The sequence below is a fragment of the Labrus mixtus genome, chromosome 17 (assembly GCF_963584025.1).
Source record: "Labrus mixtus chromosome 17, fLabMix1.1, whole genome shotgun sequence".
In the NCBI taxonomy this organism is placed as follows: domain Eukaryota; kingdom Metazoa; phylum Chordata; class Actinopteri; order Labriformes; family Labridae; genus Labrus; species Labrus mixtus.
In genome coordinates, this window is record NC_083628.1 from 22,534,922 (window position 1) to 22,554,119 (window position 19,198).

The 19,198-nt window shown below is 39.8% G+C and overlaps 2 protein-coding genes across 3 annotated transcripts in view; one reads left to right on the forward strand and one right to left on the reverse strand.

Annotated features, from left to right (window-relative positions):
• stxbp1a (syntaxin binding protein 1a) overlaps positions 1–10,864 on the reverse strand; it is a 29,387-nt gene extending 18,523 nt beyond the window's left edge. The window contains exon 1 of one of the 2 annotated variants that reach the window (XM_061060666.1): positions 10,711–10,864. In XM_061060666.1, coding sequence (XP_060916649.1) covers positions 10,711–10,747 — 37 coding nt within the window. In that variant the 5' untranslated portion in view covers positions 10,748–10,864. The remainder of the gene's footprint in view (positions 1–10,710) is intronic. The other variant, XM_061060667.1, reaches the window with a different exon arrangement.
• Positions 10,865–11,921: 1,057 nt separating this feature from the next.
• The window catches only part of niban2a (niban apoptosis regulator 2a), a 34,411-nt gene continuing 27,134 nt past the window's right edge, over positions 11,922–19,198 (forward strand). The window contains exon 1 of the mRNA XM_061061641.1: positions 11,922–12,190. Within this exon, the coding sequence (XP_060917624.1) occupies positions 12,136–12,190 (55 nt within the window). The 5' untranslated portion in view covers positions 11,922–12,135. The remainder of the gene's footprint in view (positions 12,191–19,198) is intronic.

A 19,198-nucleotide genomic window follows, 5' to 3' on the forward strand; every position in this document is an offset into this window, starting at 1 on the left:
CCTGACTCTAATTCAACTCAACAATAAATACAAACTGCAGTGGAAACAGCTCTTACATTATCCTGCCCTACTGGCATTGGTCCAAGTCTGAACATCCCACAATGCATTTCCAACACTGGGGGGCAGTAAACATGTGAAGGACAAATATAGCCTTGTACAAGGTTAATGACCACAGATCTCCTACAGCGGTGAATATACACACATAGACTGTCGGGGAATGATGCTGCTGTGTTTCTCTGTAGTCTCAAAGATCCACAGAGGAGAAATAATCCTGTCCACTGTGAGATCAAGCAGCGGTGGTCATTTTGATGCCGTGGCTCTGACATTAGCCTGATCATTGTACCAACCATCTGCCAGCTGTATTAAGATAAATCCATTTAGGGTGAATTACTGTTTAACATCATGCAGGATCGCAGTGAATCTAAACCGCTAAGCCCTTTGGCCCAGGCATAAACCTGAGGCAACACAGATACTGATGGATTACCACAGATTAAAAAGGACTCATACAAAAAACAGTACTGCTGAACACACATCGAATACAGAAACATTCAGCTTTCTAGCTAAAAAAAAACAAAATAATGTCACAATTGACATGTTACTGTGAAGACCATATTTCAACTTGGATAATAGTGTAGTCATGGACATCCACTAGCTCATGTCTGGCACCAAAATAACCAAGATGCCAAATTCAAAGCTTAAAACGGTACGTCACAAAGACAATAGCTGGCGGGGGATAGGTCCTTTTTTTTAATAGACTAGTCTACGGTCAAATCTGAGGCCACAATTAAGACTCAGTTTGGTGTTCCCTGACAAGGAGATAATTAGCTTAATAACTTTATAATGTGTTCATCATGTTTACTTTTCTAAAGTTTAAAGTAATCAAGTAATATAAAACATAAACTGTTAATGGTCGGTCTGACACGCCTTTAATGGAGTCAAAATGTGGCTTAAAAAGACGAGAGCTAAGGCTACAGCTAGTTAACCAAAGCATGAAAACATGTGGAACTGTTAATCTGCTTATAGAGTTAAAAAGGAAAGCATGATTGTTTCTCAACATAAGTACTGTAAAATGGAGAATAATGATGGCTGTGGAAAAAAAAACGTAATATCAATGTCTGTCAGTTTGCTCTATTGGTAAGGGGTGTTAAGGTGTTACATGTTTGTCTCCATTTTGTCAGAGGAAGGGCTCAAAGCGTCAGACTTTGTAAAAACCCTGATTTATAAGAAGGAAGGAAGGAGATAAAGGGAATGATATCCAGGTGTATGTGAATATAGCTCAAATGAATGCTTTCTAAATAACTACAGACTGGTCCTTTAATTGCGGCCTACAGACTGTATGAACAATATGACTGGAATTTGACCTAGTGAATCCTGGAACAATGAGACTCCAACCTGCACCTCCTTTGAGTCAGAGGAACTGTATCTGACCTCCTATGGGATGTATGAACTTGGAATAGTCCCAGTTCTGTTCTCACTAAATGACAGAGAGATTCCCCGACTCGGCTTCAGACTATTATTACCAGCACCTTCCGTGTCCTGTTCTTAAAGCTGCTGTGTCAGCACAACGGCACAGCAGACCTAAACCAAAACAACAAAAACCTGACACTCAGGGCTTTTGGGCTTATTAAAGACTGAGAACTTTGACTGAGGAGCTGATGAATCTGCTCGACTTGTTTTTTCCCCAAGCAGCGGCTCCACACCTCAGAAGGAGACACTTCTACAAACAAAAAGCTCTGGGGTTATCCGTCACTTATTTTCCTTTTTACCCTGCAGCAGCTTTTGTGTTTCCTCGGGTGCTGTGCTGCAGCATTTTTCTGATAAGGGCTTCCTGATAAAAGCAGCTCCAGGTACTGAACTAATCATGACACTGTATGACTTTTTCCCCTTTTTTAGAATGCAGTGTTTCCCCTACCATTATATTGGGGCCCCCCACGCTGTAAACCTAGGGGAAACACTGGAATGTGTTCTCCGTCAAAAAATTTTTTAAAGGGGATACTCCTAAATAAATACTGGATTAAATCTTCCACGACAGCTGAACTGCAAAGAAACAAAACAACTTTTGCACTGTGGAGTTTGGGTAGAGAAATGTGAAAGTTGGAGAAGTGTACAGATTCTGTTGTAAATGTTCATAACTCTATACACAAACTGTCCTCAGAGGAAAATGTGCTCCCCTGAACACTGTTGGAAGAAAAAAATAGAAGTTATGGTGAGGGGTCGCAACAGTGAAAGAAATTGTTTCACTTCTCCAACTTTAAAATTTGACTACCAAATCTACATGGTTCACTTTTAAAAATGATTTGGAAAAGAGAGAAAGTTATAGAGCAAATGGTAAAGAAAAATAAACACTCCATTCCCAAAGCTATTTCCACACTCCTTTTACCTCCTTCAAGAGTTATCACAGAAACGAACATCAGAAAGTCAAGCGTGTGGCACGGGTGCTGACGTCTGAGACTGTGCTGTTGATTTTTCCTCTTTGACCTTCTGATACAAGCACAACAATAAAGAACCCAGCAGTCAGACAGAAGGGAAGGAACCTGAAAAAACAGCGCAACAGCTGTGTCAACCAAACAGGCAGGCGCACACACACACCTCATAATCTCTCACATCCAGTCAAACAGGATACACATCCTCTCGTCCTTTTGGAGGAGAGAGAGTGGAAAACGAAGAGTGACTGAAAGCACAAAAAAAAAGAACTGGCACAAACAATGTAAAAAATAAATGTTTTGCTATTCGGATTAATTCCAACAAACTGACCACTGTCATTGTTACCAATAAAAAAGAAGCCATGTTTTGTGCTATAAGACAATGCTGATAGGTTCAGTGGCTCTGCACATGATGCAGCAGTGAAGAGCTGACAGTTTCTCCCTTTGACTCGCGGTTATGCCCCCTTCAGGGACTTTCACCTATGAGTACATGACCCATTTTTTCTCTGGATCTCAGCTTCACAGCAGCGTCCCTCTCGAGAGAATCTGACACGACTGATCTTAAAGAGACAGGCGGACATTTCATTCAGGGCTCGCACTGAAATACGATGACAGCCTTCAACAGTCTTTAGTTCAAAGGCTCTTTAAACTGTTTGAATAAAAGAGACTTTAAGCTTGACTCATTTGGTGTTTATCTTTAATGAAGCACTTAAATAAGTCATGAAGCCAGGTCTCTCACAGTCTCTCATATCAGAGTCAATGAAAAACATAGTAAGAATGCATTATGAGACGACGTTAGCGTTAGCAAAGATACTTAAGATACAAAAGGCCTTTGAAGAACATGAAGGTAACAGTTCAATTTTAACACAGATTTAATTATTTTCTACACTACACAATGGTAAAATAAGACTTTATCAGACTTATTTGTAATAATGATTATGAACTTATTAAAGAGTTGATCAGAAATCAATTAATGCTAACTAGATGTTAACTTTGAAAATAAATAGATTAACAATCATTTGGTGCTGAAAGCTCCAATATGGCAAATTAATTTGCTTAAACATAAAAATATAAAAAGCTGAAGTCAAATGTAAGCATTGATTCATCAGTGTAGTTGATTGGTTACATGGCAAGCGACAATTGTTTCTGACTGTTTCATGTATCTTAAGCACTGTTTTAAATTAAATTAATTAGAAATCAGAACCCTAACATTAAAGACCAACCTTGAAACTAGGGCCCGACCGATATGGGATTTTTGTGGCCGAAACGGATATTGTTAATGGGGAGAGAAAAAATCTGAGACCGATATATCGGCCGATATCTTTCTTAGATCTCTGTTTGATATTTAGTGATCATGCTTGTTATAATCCATAAAACACACTCTGCTGTTGAATAAATCCAGTAATATCGGAGCATATCAGCGATAAATTAGCCGATACTGCTGTCAGGCTCTACTTGAAACCCACAGTAGGTCTGCTTTCACTGCCTGATGTAAGTACGCAGGCTCATCGGACAGGCGGTTACATAACACCATAACCAGCCCCAACCAGCACAAGTAGGCTGTGAGAAAAGCTAAAAAAAAGAGTTGTTTTGGCCTCACGTGCCTCCGAAACTCATCCAGTCAAAGGAAGCGGTCATGCAGACCGAGGAGGAGAGGTGCATGTCACCCAGCTTAAACATGTAAAGAAGGACCCTTTCACATGACCTTCACTGAGGGGTTGACAGGAGGTGACAGACATGAGACCTCTGCCAGCAGCTCTGTCTGTATGTCTGGGTTGTAAATTGATGATAATGGAATCATCTTATTCTGATTTATTCTCATGCAACCTACACTAACATGTGTCTGGGCTGGTAAAAACCCAATAACCCTACTAGTGTTGTTTCAGCATCAATTAATATTAGTTCAAAAACAAAAAAACATCAAAATATTAACATGCTTTTAATGCCTCAAAACACAAGATTATTGCGTGCTGGGACACAAAAGAGGGGTAAAGATCTCTCTTACAACTTCACAAGAAACAAGACATTTATGCAGAGTGTTTTGAAACACACTGCAGACACACATGGAGGTGACAGTCCCCTCTCTTCATCTGACAGTGAGGAGGGTCTATGAGGGTAAACCCAGATTAAAAGATGTCCTTATCTAATCAACATACTACTGCAGCAACAAGGTTTCATTACTGCCAATGCTGCAGACTGTGTGTGTTCTTCATGTGGCTCACCTGATATGAAAGGGTTTTACAGATGTCATCATCAGAGGCCAGGGAGTCAAACTCAGAAGTTTGCTCTCTCAGGTTATTTATTGCATTAGCTTCACAATTCATTTGAACACTGCAGATCATTCACATACAAATCTGCTAAGATAATAACGTTGCCCTATTTTCTTATGTAATTAAATCAATAACAAGCAGTTGACTAATCAATGACTATTCAGCAAAACCTGCTGCTGCATACTCCTACTTCACACCCTCAGTAGGAGTTATTTTTTTAAGATATGATTTATTAAGCTGTTCTTGTTTATATAATAAGATGATATATATTTTCAACATGTACGATTCAGGCTTGTGCTGACCAGCTTGGTTTTTATTATTTCTTAGAGCAGCAATACAAGAGGCTCAATGTGTAAAACATGTATGGTTATAGCCAGAGATTACATAAAGTAATAATAAGAACACACCGATTACAGACATAGTAAGGGAGGGGTTTGCCATCTTTTGAAAAAAACTAAACATTGTGGTTATTCTCTTTAAAATGTAGGTCACTGATGTATCATTAAGAGATACTTTTGGGGGAAACTGGAAGATAATATCAGTTGGAAAGTCATAAAAAATTAACTCATAAATTCAAAACCTATTTACTCTGTCTTTTCTTTTAGCACCGGGATGAAAAACCTCCCAGAAACCCAGAGAACAGAAAATCTCAGACACAATATAATAGACTGAGGAAGCCAGGTATCCTCTGGGATGCTGCAGGCTCTATCACACTAACTGTAGCTCAGACTGTAGCTCTGATTGCTCTGCAGTCTCGTCCAGCTCAGCTGTGCTGGTAATGTACAGAAGAAAATCCCAAACCAATATCATCCTGTGCAGTATATTGAATTCTCAGACAGTTGAAACACCGACGTGACAAATCGTCTTCATGTCAAGCCGTCTTTTCTATTCATGCTCCTTTTGTTTTACCTCATCAAAGGAGCGGCAATCACGGCTGACGCAATCATGCAAACTGCACCTGTGTACTAAAAGTAGATTTTTACTGTAAGAAATATGTGTACACTGTACATGTCTGTATGTTTGGAGAATGAGGAAGGATGGTGTGAGACGTTACGAGCTGCTGAGAGGAGTGGGAGGAGGAGGATGTGTCAGCTCTGACACAGCACTCTTTGTCAGTTAAAAAGAGGGGGAATTCATTAAGATCATGAGCTGCTCTTACCCTTCTTTAGAAAGCTCTATTTCAGCCAGCCCTCCATGCACTGTACCACTGGGACACCACAGGGACATGACATCAAACCATGGATTTGTTTGGCACTGTGTGTGTGTGTGTGTGTGTGTGTGTGTGTGTGTGTGATTTACAGAGGCCCAGCGGCTGCAGTCACTGCGTCAGACTCTGAACCCAGACGGGTGTGTGTGATGCTGTGGTTCAGTGATGCTTCCAAGGTCAATGGAGAGCTTATCAAATGCGCGTGCCCGTGTGTTTGCGTCCATTTGCAAATAAGAGCATGCATATGTCCTTCTGTTTCACCTTTCTCTTTTCTCTAAGCACTACACAGAAATGGGTACACAGCTGCCTGCTTCCAGATACTTCCAAGGGAAAGTGAACAGACTCATCATCACATACAGTATTAGTAGACATTAAGGATTAAGTCAAGATTGTGTGTGATGTCGTTTATTTCCTTTTCAGGATAAAATAAGAACATAAGCATCAGTGTTATATTTGTGTATAAGAGTAAGGATAGAACAATTAGGGTAAAGCTTGCTCGGCTCTTTCCAGAGATCAAAAAAGAATCTATGAAGGTGCATAGTCACTGGCCCAGGCTTTAATTTGGATATCGCCGGCAGGCTAGCTGTTTTCACCCACATCCAGTCTATATGCTTATATAGACTAACCATGACCTGACTCAAGTTTTGTACTTAGTATTTTCAAAGTGTGTGTTAGACTATGTGTGTAGATAATCCTTATTATAAATGATACGTATGTGCTTATGTAATTATGAGTGGGAATCCACCAAAAAGAGAAACAGGATCTACATGACACCAAAGCTTGACAGGTGTCATATTATTTCCTCTAGTTTCCTTAGTAAGGTTGCATCATTTTTCTTGAACACTGATCCTCTTAATACAGAACACATAGTTCACATTAGTGAAGTAAGCTAGCCAGCTAACTTGTCCACACACTTTGCATTTTGCTAGTGTTGGTAATGTTTGATTAGCAATACAGCAAAACTTGGATAGCCAACTGGAACTTGGCTACACTTCATGGATCTAGTAACGTTTGCTCTGAAATGTAACTGGTAAAGTACCGTAATTTGAATGCGGCAAGGTTTCAATTTATGTGCCGAATCAACCACAGGAGATTTGATGAAAGGAAGTGTGACATATTTTTCATAAGATAGTGTTTTTTCTGTTACTTAGATAGTCATCTATCAGTGTTAGCAGGCCAGCTTTAGCCCAAAAAAAACATGAAGTCCATCCATCCATCCTTTAAGAGTACACCTGAGCAGGTTCCCATACGATCAGGGCTGGCATACAGACACAAACAAACATTCATGGTTACACTCATGGACAGCATTAGAACGACCAATTGATCTAAGAGGCAATGGACTTTGGGAGGAAGTCAGAGTTCTACAGAGAACCCACCCATGCACATTCAAATCAATCACCTTTTAGCTGTGAGGCTACACAGGTAATGACTGCAACACCAAGCAGAAAACATGAAAGTCCTGCTATAGGGTTTGAGAAGAAAACTGTTATGGAACCATATAGAATCAAATGAGCTAATCAGATCTTTTTCCAAATAATTAACCCTTCCCATTTTCATCTCAATCAAGCAGTGTAAGATTCACGATCCAGTTATTTGTACATATTGTGTAACTACAGGATGCTAATCAATGCTATGTGATGGATGTCTAACGTCAGTTTGACTGTACTTCATGTGTAGTCAAGACAACATAGAGTTGCTGGAGACGGTGATTGTATGAAAGTAATGTTGGGCAATCGTTGATAGATTCACTGGGACAGATGTGTTTCGGTAGACTGATGTGATGAGCCCTTTGCTGCATGTCATCAATGCTCCTCTCAGTCTCTATTCAGCTGTCCTAAATAATAAAGGCAAATTTGGACCAAAAAAGAAACAGGTTTGCTTATAATTAAACTCACTATTTGCTTTATCTGTAAACATTTGTATCATCAATTTTTACTTAAGGCAGTAAATCAAAATAGAAAATTACATAACCATTGATTCTACATCTTATGACTTTAATTTATGTCTCAATGAACTTTCAATTAATATGAGGATACAGTCTTATCTGGGTCAACATAAAAAGGACAAAATGTTTCCTTTAAGGGAAACAAAATGATTGGACAGAATACCCTGAGCACCTGTACTAATATAAACATATCTCTGTGCATTTAATCATAAACTGTTATATCCTGAGAGTCACAAACAACGTGCAGTTTCTCAATAATCACTGGTTTTCATTTTCTGTGTTCCCTCAGTTTCATCGACCTGAGCTGCAGCACTGTTGTGATTAAAATATGTGTCAGCTCATGTTGTAGCCAGCTCAGCCCCCTCATCCTTCAGCCTTACTTTCCGTTTCTCTGATGCTCATATACAGTCATGAGAGGGGAGGGTGAAGCTCTCTTTACTGCCCATCCCCCCTTCTTCATCCTGGCTGCTACATCCACTGCTGCAGAGAGGGCCCATGATGGTGTCACCCTCCCTTTTCCTCCCCCCCCATCGCCTCCACCAATCCCGTCCCAGCTTCACCTCAGCCAAACAGAGCGCAGGTGTTGCCTGCTGCGTCTCTGCCTTTACCTACTGGGAGACATGCACGCGTGTTTACATTGTTCTGGGAGATTCACCCGACACTGACAGCCTGCACGCCCCTGCCTTTAGATTTTCAGACTGGGTTATATAACAGAGAGTTAGCAAAGTCTAAGTAATTAAATAATGCAGAACATGCCGGAATATTTGGTGTATGAAGCTGCATTGTGTGGTGGTCTAACCTTTTAGTCTTGTCGCCTTAAATAAAAAATGTAGCCTCAATAGAAAAAGATCCTATCATGTATTTAACTACCACTGATACAGAGTTAACAAATACAAAACTGGGATCACAACTATTCTATATATCACCTCACATATTATTAAGAACTTGGTCAAACAGTATGATTTCATACATCATATTAAATTTAAAAATGCTCTAACTTCTTAGAAGGCCAGAGAATAGATTAGTCTTGTCAGTGGAAATGAATCATTTTATTACAATAAGATAATTTATTCTTCTATTACACGTTTATACCGGTTAAATTCCTTATTCCGAGCAAAATTTTTCATAACTGTCAGCCATAAGCTATGGGTCACGCATCATTAATAGAGGAATGATTCAATACAAAGCTATATTCATTAATTTTCAGTCTAACCCCAAGTCCTGCTACACAGCCACATCAGGAACATTTCATGATATATATTATATAATCTTTTTAGGATTATACTGCAGTGAACTACTTTTTTTTGGGAGAGCAATTATTGTTAGTCCAGGTGGGAGGCCAGATTCTTAAACAGAAACCTTTCCACCCACCCATATCAAAGCAGAAAGACTCTGCAACTGAGGAGGTGTATGTGTGTTTGATGGGGTGTGGTGGGGGCACACAGTTAAGAAATGTGACGATCCTCAAATGATTTAAGGAATTTGGAGATTTGGATATCTAACTGCCAGAGAGAGAGAGAGAGAGAGAGAGAGAGAGAGAGACAGAGAGAGAGAGAGAGAGAGGGAGAGGGAGAGGGGGAGAGAGGGAGAGGGGTAGAGAGATCATTCTAAAGCGACTGCGTGGATTTCTGTAGTGAAACGTGTAACCAAATCAATAAACCGGACAACAGAAATCAAATGAAGCAAATCCTGCACCATGGGCATGGCATGTTTGGGAGAAAAAATTAAAAAAAATTAAGAACGTGCAGCTGAAGAAAGTGTAGGAAAATATAAAAACAGGCTTCTGGATGACTGTCTTCCCATTCAGAGGTCTGTGTGACTTCACTTGCAGGCCTGTCTGACATTAACACGACCACCATCACTTGCACCCAGCTGACCCTGCTGAGCAGAATCGCGCTGCGCCTCCATGTTCAGGCCTGCATCAGCACCACACAGCGACAATGCGCGAGCATCAGCCCAAATAAATGAGACTAAATGACTAAATGAGATCAGACATCCTCCTAATGATGCAGGACTAACAGACTGATCGGTAAAGGGCATGATGATGAAGGACATCGACTGATCGTTGTAGGTGGAAGCATGTGTATGCGTGCACATAATGCGGAATTTCTCGCGTAGCGGCCTTTTTTATTTTTTATAGATAACTTTCCCGTCTTGGATCATTTGGCTACAATCGGCCATTGATGTGTAGCGGCGCTGAGCGCAGCTTGATTCAGCTCTGAGGTACTCTGGTGGAGAAAGGGTGTTTTACGCAACCGATTCGTGCTACAGCAGAGGGGTGAGGCGCTGCTGAATCCAGGGAATCCCGTGGATGGAGAGTGATAATCTCATCTTTATTACCGATACACTTAAATTAGATGATTGGATAATTAGCTAACAAAGGCTTGAGAAATCTCTGTAGCATTTTACAGATCAATAGGATTTATGCTGCAGCTCCAATGCAGGTTATTTATGAATTACCGCTGTTGGAGATTGAAAGGGCGTGCATTCGCTTCTAGGCTTTCTGCAGCCTTCAGAAGAATTCTGCCTTCATTTTCAGTGGGCAATTACCGCTTGTTATATCCATTCAACTCTCCGCCGTCTGAAATACAAATACGCATCAGCACCGCAGTGTAGCTGAGACAAACCAGCCTCTGCAGGTTATCTACAGCTCCCACACCACACAGCTGTGGTTTGCAATGGGATAAAATGGAACACCAACGACACAACCTTCATCATCATCATCGTCCAGATGCACTAGCCCACATCCGCATCCTTCAAAATCACACACGTTTACATACACATAACAAACCCACGTTTACGCACAACAGTGCAGCAGCTCAACACATCAAATAATAAACAAACTAATTAAAAAAAAAATCTTACTTTCGCCGACCACCGCCTTTAATCCGATAGGTGCCATGATGCTGCTGAGTCTTAGTACCGAGTGTTCCTCCTCTGCTTCCTCCCTCCTCTCTGTGATCACCTCACATCGCAGCGGAGGAGCCTCCACAAGGAAACGTCACTGCGTATCCTTCCGCACCGTCCCCTCATTGGTGGTGTTGGACGTCGGCCTACAACTGCAATTTATTATCAAGCAGTCTCACAATATAGCATTGTACCTTCGACAAGGCTGAAATGAATCCCTAAATATACTAATGAATCCTTACCATCTTTAGAGAACATATTAAGATATTGATTCCAGAAGGATCCAATTCAGTTTTTCTCTGAAGGTATTTAGCATTTTAAAAAAGAGGAAAAAGAAACCTCCCGTGAAAATCCAAAACCATCACCCATCTTGATATAGCTCTGCAGTTTTTAGCATATAAAGAAATAAGCAGCAAATGGTAAGATTTAAAACTTTAAAATGAGAAGGCCTACTGGTTCGAATAAATTAATAAATAATCAAATTTTTCAAAAACTGCAAATATTCCTTACATTATGGGAGGTCGTTTAACTCATTTATGGACTTTGACTTCGGTTTAAATCAGAGATGTTTTGCATGTTATTCCACTAAAAATGAAATACTGAAATATGTATATTATGCATGCAAGTACATATAATTATTTAAATATAGTGACTAATTGGATTTGTCTCACAGGTTCAATCTATTGGTGGATTTAATGTAATCTGCACTGGACACACAGACCGAACTGGATACTGACAGGAGATAATAAGAGTGTCCAGTAGGGGGCAGCAGATTTCTTTCTGTACAGGAAAACACACGGGCATTATGGAAAAGTGGTTTTATCAATGCAGGCCTCTAATAACTGCTTGAGGTTGGGGTTAAATAGTTGCCAATTGTTTAAAATGAATAAAAATCATCACATTACGTTTTTTTTTTTAATTAGTCAAATAGTTTAGGCTAATCTATGAATGAGCCAACTAAAGAACAAGGGGTGCATTTTGAGATTTAAGATGAAAGAAGTCGGACTAAAACAAAAGACACTCACACGTACAGTAAATATTGAATAGGTTAAGCATATCCTTAAGCTCCTGGTTCAGGCACCACCCTTGGCAGAGCCAACTGAACACGTCGGACCAGTGATGACTCTCAGAGGGTGTGTCCTGCTGCCGCTGTGAACAAGCCTAATATTCACCTCAAACATGCTCCTCACAGGCGGGGAGTGTTAGCCTGCGTCAGTCCTCCTCCTCCGGACTTTGGAGAAAGCGGGAGAGCAGAGAGTCAGCAGCGCCAGAGCAGTGCGCCTCTCCAGGGGGAAGTGAAGCAGTTTTTACCAGCGACTCTGATCGGATATCCCTCTGTGTATTCACCCGTGACCAGTGGGTCTGCGAGGCTCTCCTGCAACCATGGGGGACGTTGTTTCCGCTCACCTGGATGAGAGCAGAAAGCAGATGATTACAGGTAAGAGGGGCGCAGTTTAAGACAGAGAATGACAGTTTCCCACGGACTAAAGTTCCCTAGAACTTATTTTATTCATGCTCAAAAAGCATTTGATCTTTCGTTAAAATCTGTAGGCTAATAACTTCCTTGAGGTTTTATATTTCCCATGGTCACAGCTATTATATAATTCGTTTTTACTTAAATATATGAATGTATTGCTCATCAGTCTAGTTTGTAATCTCATGCAGCTTCAACTTCAAGTATTTGTAGTTGTATTTAAGTCTTACAAGTCTTTAACTTGTTGTAGAAGTTTCGTGAACTTTTTTTTATTGTTGATAGGACAAATTTTTCTAACTTGGCTGTCATACTGACATGCAGAGAAAAAACAACAGATATCTCCCTTCAGAATTTGTCATCAGATTAATGCTTTCACCTTAGATCTATCAGTATTTATCAGATAATCCCTCTCAGTTTATGTCACTTGTTACATTGGAGGACAAAGCTTGTCAGTCTTATCAGTGCATTGTTACTCTACTCAAAGAGTTGCCCTCAATCCTAATCTCTGTTGCAGGCCTATTTCTCAGAGATAATAAGTAGGTTTCCCAGAGGGACCATGCTTATGTACGTTTGGGACTGACTGCTATTTTAGTCGCAGAAGCTTCCCACTGTGAAGCGTGCAGATCTGTGTGGTTATTTGTACAAGGCATGGACTGCTGAGCACAGAGGAAAGCGTGCAGAGCTAAGACGTCTATGAATCTGTTGATACTTCTATTACAATACAAGACAGTTACTGATGAAGTTGTTTGAGAATTCATGATCCAAGGTCCCAATCGTGGCAGGGAAAAGGGGGAAAAAAGCTTGTTTTTATTTTGGAGTTGGTATTTGGATCCTCCAGACTTATGCTTGGCAGAAAATGTTGTTTCAGAGGCATTTTGACCTCATTCGAGTGCCTGTGCGGGCGTGAATACTTTTACGAGGAAACCACTTCTGTCAAAGAATATGTTCTTGAGATCAAGGCAGAACCAGAAAGAGAACTACTCCTCGCTTTAAATAGGAAAAATAACATTGTGAAAATCTTTGAGTTTCTTATTTCTGTTTGGACAAAACTTACAATCTGAAGACATAACTTTGGGTCAAGGGAAACAGCATGACATTTTGCACAACTCTTCTATAACTTAACAACTAATGAGTGATACAATTAACAACAGAATGATAATAAACATACAAACTAAACTTGAAATATTTTCTGCTGAGTCTTTTTGAGAAAAAGATAGGCCTACACATGAAAAGATGAGTCAGTTTAGGAGGGAGAGAAGAAGATAAAGGTTGAAGCTGCAGGAGTGAAGCAGGTAGAAACATGTCAGAAGATTAATAGGTGAAACTCCTGGCTGGCTCTCACACCCCCCTTCCTCTGTGTCCTCACTTCCCGTTATTCTCTACCGGTCTTATGCTCTCTCTTGTTTGCATGTTTGAAGTTTGAAGTTGTTATGTGAGTGTAAAAGAGAGATAGAGAGTTAACACTACTCAGCATTTATGCACTGAGAGTCTTGTTTGAAGTCTGTACCCCCCAACGAGGTGATTTCATCATCTTTGCAGCCCTTGCACATTCTCAGAAACTAACACTCTCACTTGTGAGCCCACGCAACACAGAGCAATATGCACACAGAGAATTAGGGAGTGATTAGTCATGTTTTTTTACCTGTTAATAATAATACAAATTGTTTGTGAAAAAATAAGGTTTTGCTAAAAAGGCTAATCAGCTCTGTTTTGATCTTAATGCTGCTTCAATACAAACTGATCTAATTATCTCTTTTCACACTCAGGATAGTTTGCCTTATGCAAAGCTGACAATTCTCCTGACCCCACAATGCCTATCCTGTGTGTACCTGTTGTATTTCACTATTGGATTTCTCTGACTTTTCACTAATTGACCATAAAAAACTGCATATTTAAGCTAAGGATAATAATTATAAGAGTACCTAAGGTCAAAAAGCAAAGATCAACTTTGTGGTTGTATTATCAGATCTGCGGCTGTATATCCACTTGGGTAAAGAGACCAGCAGAGCAGTCCACTGATATCCACTGATGCTAAGTTGGATCAGTTGGATGGGAAGACAACCAGGACAACCCGGTAAATCCAAAAGTGTACTTGGAGTGAACTGAGAATGTTTGGCCAATATTGAGGTCTTCAATGCCCACCAATGGAAGAAATCTTAAAGGTTAGGAAAATGGAATCAGAAGGTCAGAGCTTGTCATATCACCTGATTAACTTTGAGGTTCCCACCAACAAAGGAGGTCATCAAGCTTAAGCAGAAGCCTTTTGGGGCTTGGATGGCCCAGAGGACTTTTGAGGCAACAAAAGATATTGGGAGGTCTGAGGGCTGTGGCTTTGGTGGTTGCCAAAGCAAAAAACCAAGGTGTTGGAGAAGTTTCAGGTGGTTAGGAAGGATGTTTGATTTATCCCAAGGCAGTTTTAGCAATAATAAGGCAGTGGAAAGGGTTCTTTGAGGATTCCCAACCTAACAACTATTTCTGCAGTTGAGCAGTCAATCTGAAACCAAAAGCTTCATTAATATCCCTGCAAGAAAGCTGAGGTCGTTTATTGTGGTATCACTCTGCTCAGGTCGTTTATTGTGGTATCACTCTGCTCAGTGTCCTCGAAAAGATTATCCCAGAGTTCTTGAAAGGAGACTCAGAACAATTGCCAAACCTCAGATACATCAGAAGTAAAGCAAAAAGGACAGATCGTTATAGTTTGCTCATTCAATCTAGAAATGTTTTGTAGACTTAGAAACAGAGGTGTCAAGTAACTAAGTAAAAATACTTTGTTACCTTACTTAAGTAGAAATTTTGGGTATCTATACTTTACTGGAGTAATTATTTTTCAGCCGACTTTTTACATCTACTCCTTACATTTTCACACAATTATCTGTACTTTCTACTCCTTACATTTTAAAAATAGCCTCGTTACTCCTATTTCATTTCAGCTTGTTTTCATTCCGGCTTGTCGTTGTTCAAAAAAACACAAAAAAAAACCTATCCAGATAAATCCATAGACAGATAAATCGCGCCATCCGGATAGAGTAAATTTGATTGTGGTTGGATGAGAAGTATAAACATATACTATTCCGACACCCTATTGATTTGTACGCGATCCATCTCACCTGCACATGACACAAATCACGTTACACTCCAACAAGGAAACAGCAGATGTATGTAGCCTAGTACGAAGATGTCCGTAGCAGAGACAACCATACAAGGGTAATTGTTACTAAGCCTGCCCTGGGGTACACCAATTTTCTTGTCCAGTTTTGTTATCTTACATCCATTGCCCTCACAGATTCCTGCAGCTAAGCTTGGATGTACATTTACATTCCAATAAAGGCTATTGATAACATGCCTCTGAAGTTTGACTTTTTGCACCATTACAATACTTATAGACAACTAGTCATCATATCTTCCGCTCCATGAAACACATGTTAATGCAGTAGTACACATATATGGTTCTTTAATGTATTTGCATTGTGCTAAAATGTGTTAATTTTCAATGGGCATAAATGCGGCTGAAACAGGTTCATCCCAAATTTTTCAACATTAACATTTTAATATAACATTATAGTCATTATGGCCTTTAGAAAAATGTTTTTTTTGGGGAGGTGGGGTAGAGCACTATTGGCCCCTGTGGCGCGGCCTAAGCATTTGTCCTTAATGGCATTTTCCCCCCCCTTACATTACTTTTACTTTTATACTTCAAGTAGTTTTGAAAACAGTACTTTTACACTTTTACTTGAGTAAAAAACTTGAGTTGATACTTCAACTTCAACAGAAGTCTTTTTAAACCCTAGTATCTATACTTCTACCTGAGTAATGAATGTCAATACTTTTGACACCTCTGCTTAAAAAGGGCTTACAACTGTATCCATAGAAGAATCTAGTGGATGATACTGGTTACTATGAGCTATCCAGCACCTAATAAAAGTGAGAACTGTGTCTGTATTCGTGGCAGGAAGTCAAATAGATTGTCAGTAGGGTTCAAATGTTAATGGAAATGTTATCGAAGTACAATGGGGGAGAAGAGTGTCTGGTTTTAGAGACCTCAAGTTGCTTTCTCTGCCTAACATTGAATATAGAGTTAAGCTGGAGGTCAGCTCACCATAGTCTTAAGCAATGGCTCTCCCCTGGAAAACACTGGATTGTATCCCATGGTTCAGAGGAAGTTTCTTCCCCTTATCGAAGGTTAGAGCCCAGAAACCCTACAGAAGATTGGAAGTGAACTACTTGTTTTCCTGAATCTCATACTTTTCCATCAACATCAAATGCTATCACCACAATTCAACCATCAACAAGACCCACTGGCTAATGGAAAGCTTTGACTTTGGATTCAGCCCCCCCTGACCCACAATTGTCTGGTACAAATAATGTCCACAACTACTGATATTATGCCAATACTACTGTCTATCCCGATACTTGAGCTAGTTTACTTGGTGTAGGGAAGCAATGTGATTGACTGGTGACCTGTCCAGGGTGTACCCTGCCTCTTTCCCAATGATAGCTGGGATCAGATGCAGCCCCCCAGAAACCCTGAATGAGATACAGTGTATAGATAATGGATGGATGGAGGGAGCACAGACATCCAGAGGGAGCTGCAGCCACTACTCCTCACGTTCAAAGGAGCCAGTTGATGTGATTCAGGCATCTGATCAAGATTTCTCCTGTAACTTTCCTATGGAGGGGAGAGTCCTCCAATGTCTGCTGACACAAGAAAAATATCAGAAAATGCAATATAAAATAAAGATAGAATGTATTTTATATCCTTGATTAAGTTAACCAACAACTGGTTTAGTTTTTTCAGCAGCAATAGTCTCCACCTTGTATCATAACATATTGAGAAAGGGGTATTTGTTGTTTGCCAATGGCATGGCTCTAGGGATGGAAACGTCTGTAATTCTGTGTATTGGGACACCATGTTGGTGAGGTTGGATGAATAACCATGACATTCAGTACAGACAGTCGGAGAGTTTAAAGGTTTCTGTGATCCTTTGTCATTTTCCAAAGTGTCTCTATGGGATGGACTTGACATTGGAAGGATGAAACAATGGTCGGTGATGATGTGGATATTGGATTAATGTAGAGGTGGTTTGATGTACCCTCCCAATGTTCCTTCACTTTTCTCTATGGCTCTGGCATGACAGGAGTGTCAGGAAATATCAAAGAAGCAATAGGAATGGATAATATGATATAACTGAAGTTTTTGGCATGCATGCCTGAACAGTATGGAACAGAGGTTTTAGAGTGTGATTTATGATGTGGTCTTCCTTCCCAAAATTATAATTTCCAAGTGGCCAAAAGGCTGTACATGTGCCGGGTTCTGGTCTGCTGACTTTGGCACAGTAAGACAACGAGTGGAAAGTTCTGTCTTTTTGCACAGTTGGAATCTAAGACAAACTCAACATGGGGAAATTCACCCAAACAGAAAAAGTTCCTATAATATCCAGTATCTGGCATTTAAAAAATAAGAAAAAATCAGAGTAGTAGTACCAAGGTCCTGAGAGACTTCTGACTTTTTTTGCATGAAAAATCACATCTTTTCTATAAGATTTTGCTTAACATCAAAATAGGGATAGTTAAAAGATCACATGACATAATAATAAATATTCCTCTATAGGTAGATTCATACAGCATACGTTGATGTCTTACTTTGAGAACAGATTAATTGATTAATTTTACAAAGTCAATCTTATCTTCAAAGCCGGCTTCCATTCCCTGAAAGTGTACCTCTCTGTGCGTGAGTGCTTTGATGGTTAGATTTCAGTAACAGTGCATTTAAGTATATCCTTTGTTTCAGCTGTCTCACATTCTCCCTTTATATTTCCTGTGACCCGTCCACCCATCTCCTCCTGGTATGACTTGGTGTTTTTAATAAGTGTATGTGTCCCTGTCCTGTCTCCTCCACATTCTCTCCCTGCTTATTCTGTCCTGTCAGCTCCTTCCTTCCTGCACTCCCACTCCAGGCCGGCTCCCTCCTTCCTGTGTTGTTAGTCCCATGAACAGATCATAGTCAACACTGTCTGATGCTGACCAAGTCAAACACGGTGATCAGCTCGCAAACTGACTCCTTTTTCCAGCACTGGAACGTGGGAAAAGCTCCTGTCCGCTCTGGCAGGTTGTTTGGCTTATTGTGTGGAGTCTGGTTGCAGACAGTGGAAAAGAAATGCAGAGTCAAGCTCTGGAAAGGATCTATGCAATGTAGAAAAACATGGAGGTTAATTGAGACTGAAATGGGGACTCCATACTCCAACAAAAAATAAGGCAAGAATTTACAATAAATCTTATAATTCATTAAGAATACAGTTAATGAAATTAGTAAATAATTATCATCAATTCTTTATAAAGTTGGCTCTGACTACATTTGACAGGACATGTATAAAATGAAAATCCAGAATAGGCACGGAGTCTGGGGTTTGAATACAAAGTAGGTTTAAATAAAAGTTTAAAAAAAGATAGTATTCAAAAACAATGTGATGACAGCGTTTGCTCGGCTCTACTTACATTCAAACATCATTGTACTGCTGTTGTATTTTGACTATGTTGAAGCCTTCCATCTTTAAAGTTTAACTAATGACCAAACTGAACCAGTCAGCCATGCACGACCGTTACTGTTCTCATAAAACATGTTAATTGTTTCAGATAAGCAATTTCCAAAAGTCAATATGTTTCTTTCTAAAAGGCCCGTTGTAAATGTTATCATATAGAACTTTTCATAAAGGCGAGATAGCAGCAGTGAAAATTGTGGCCTTACAGACAGTATGACACTTAACATACATTCTGCTGAAATTTAACAAAATGATTCAAACTGAAATCATAGAAAGTTTGAAAATTATGCCCAAAATAGATTAAATCATCCTCAGAGATTTTTTTTAACAAAGTCATGTATTCTTCTGTCCATGTTTTGAAGAAATGTTTTTCAGATCTGTGTTGTTTGAACCAAAGTATCTTCTTCACCGTATTCATGCTTTCTTAATAAGTGTT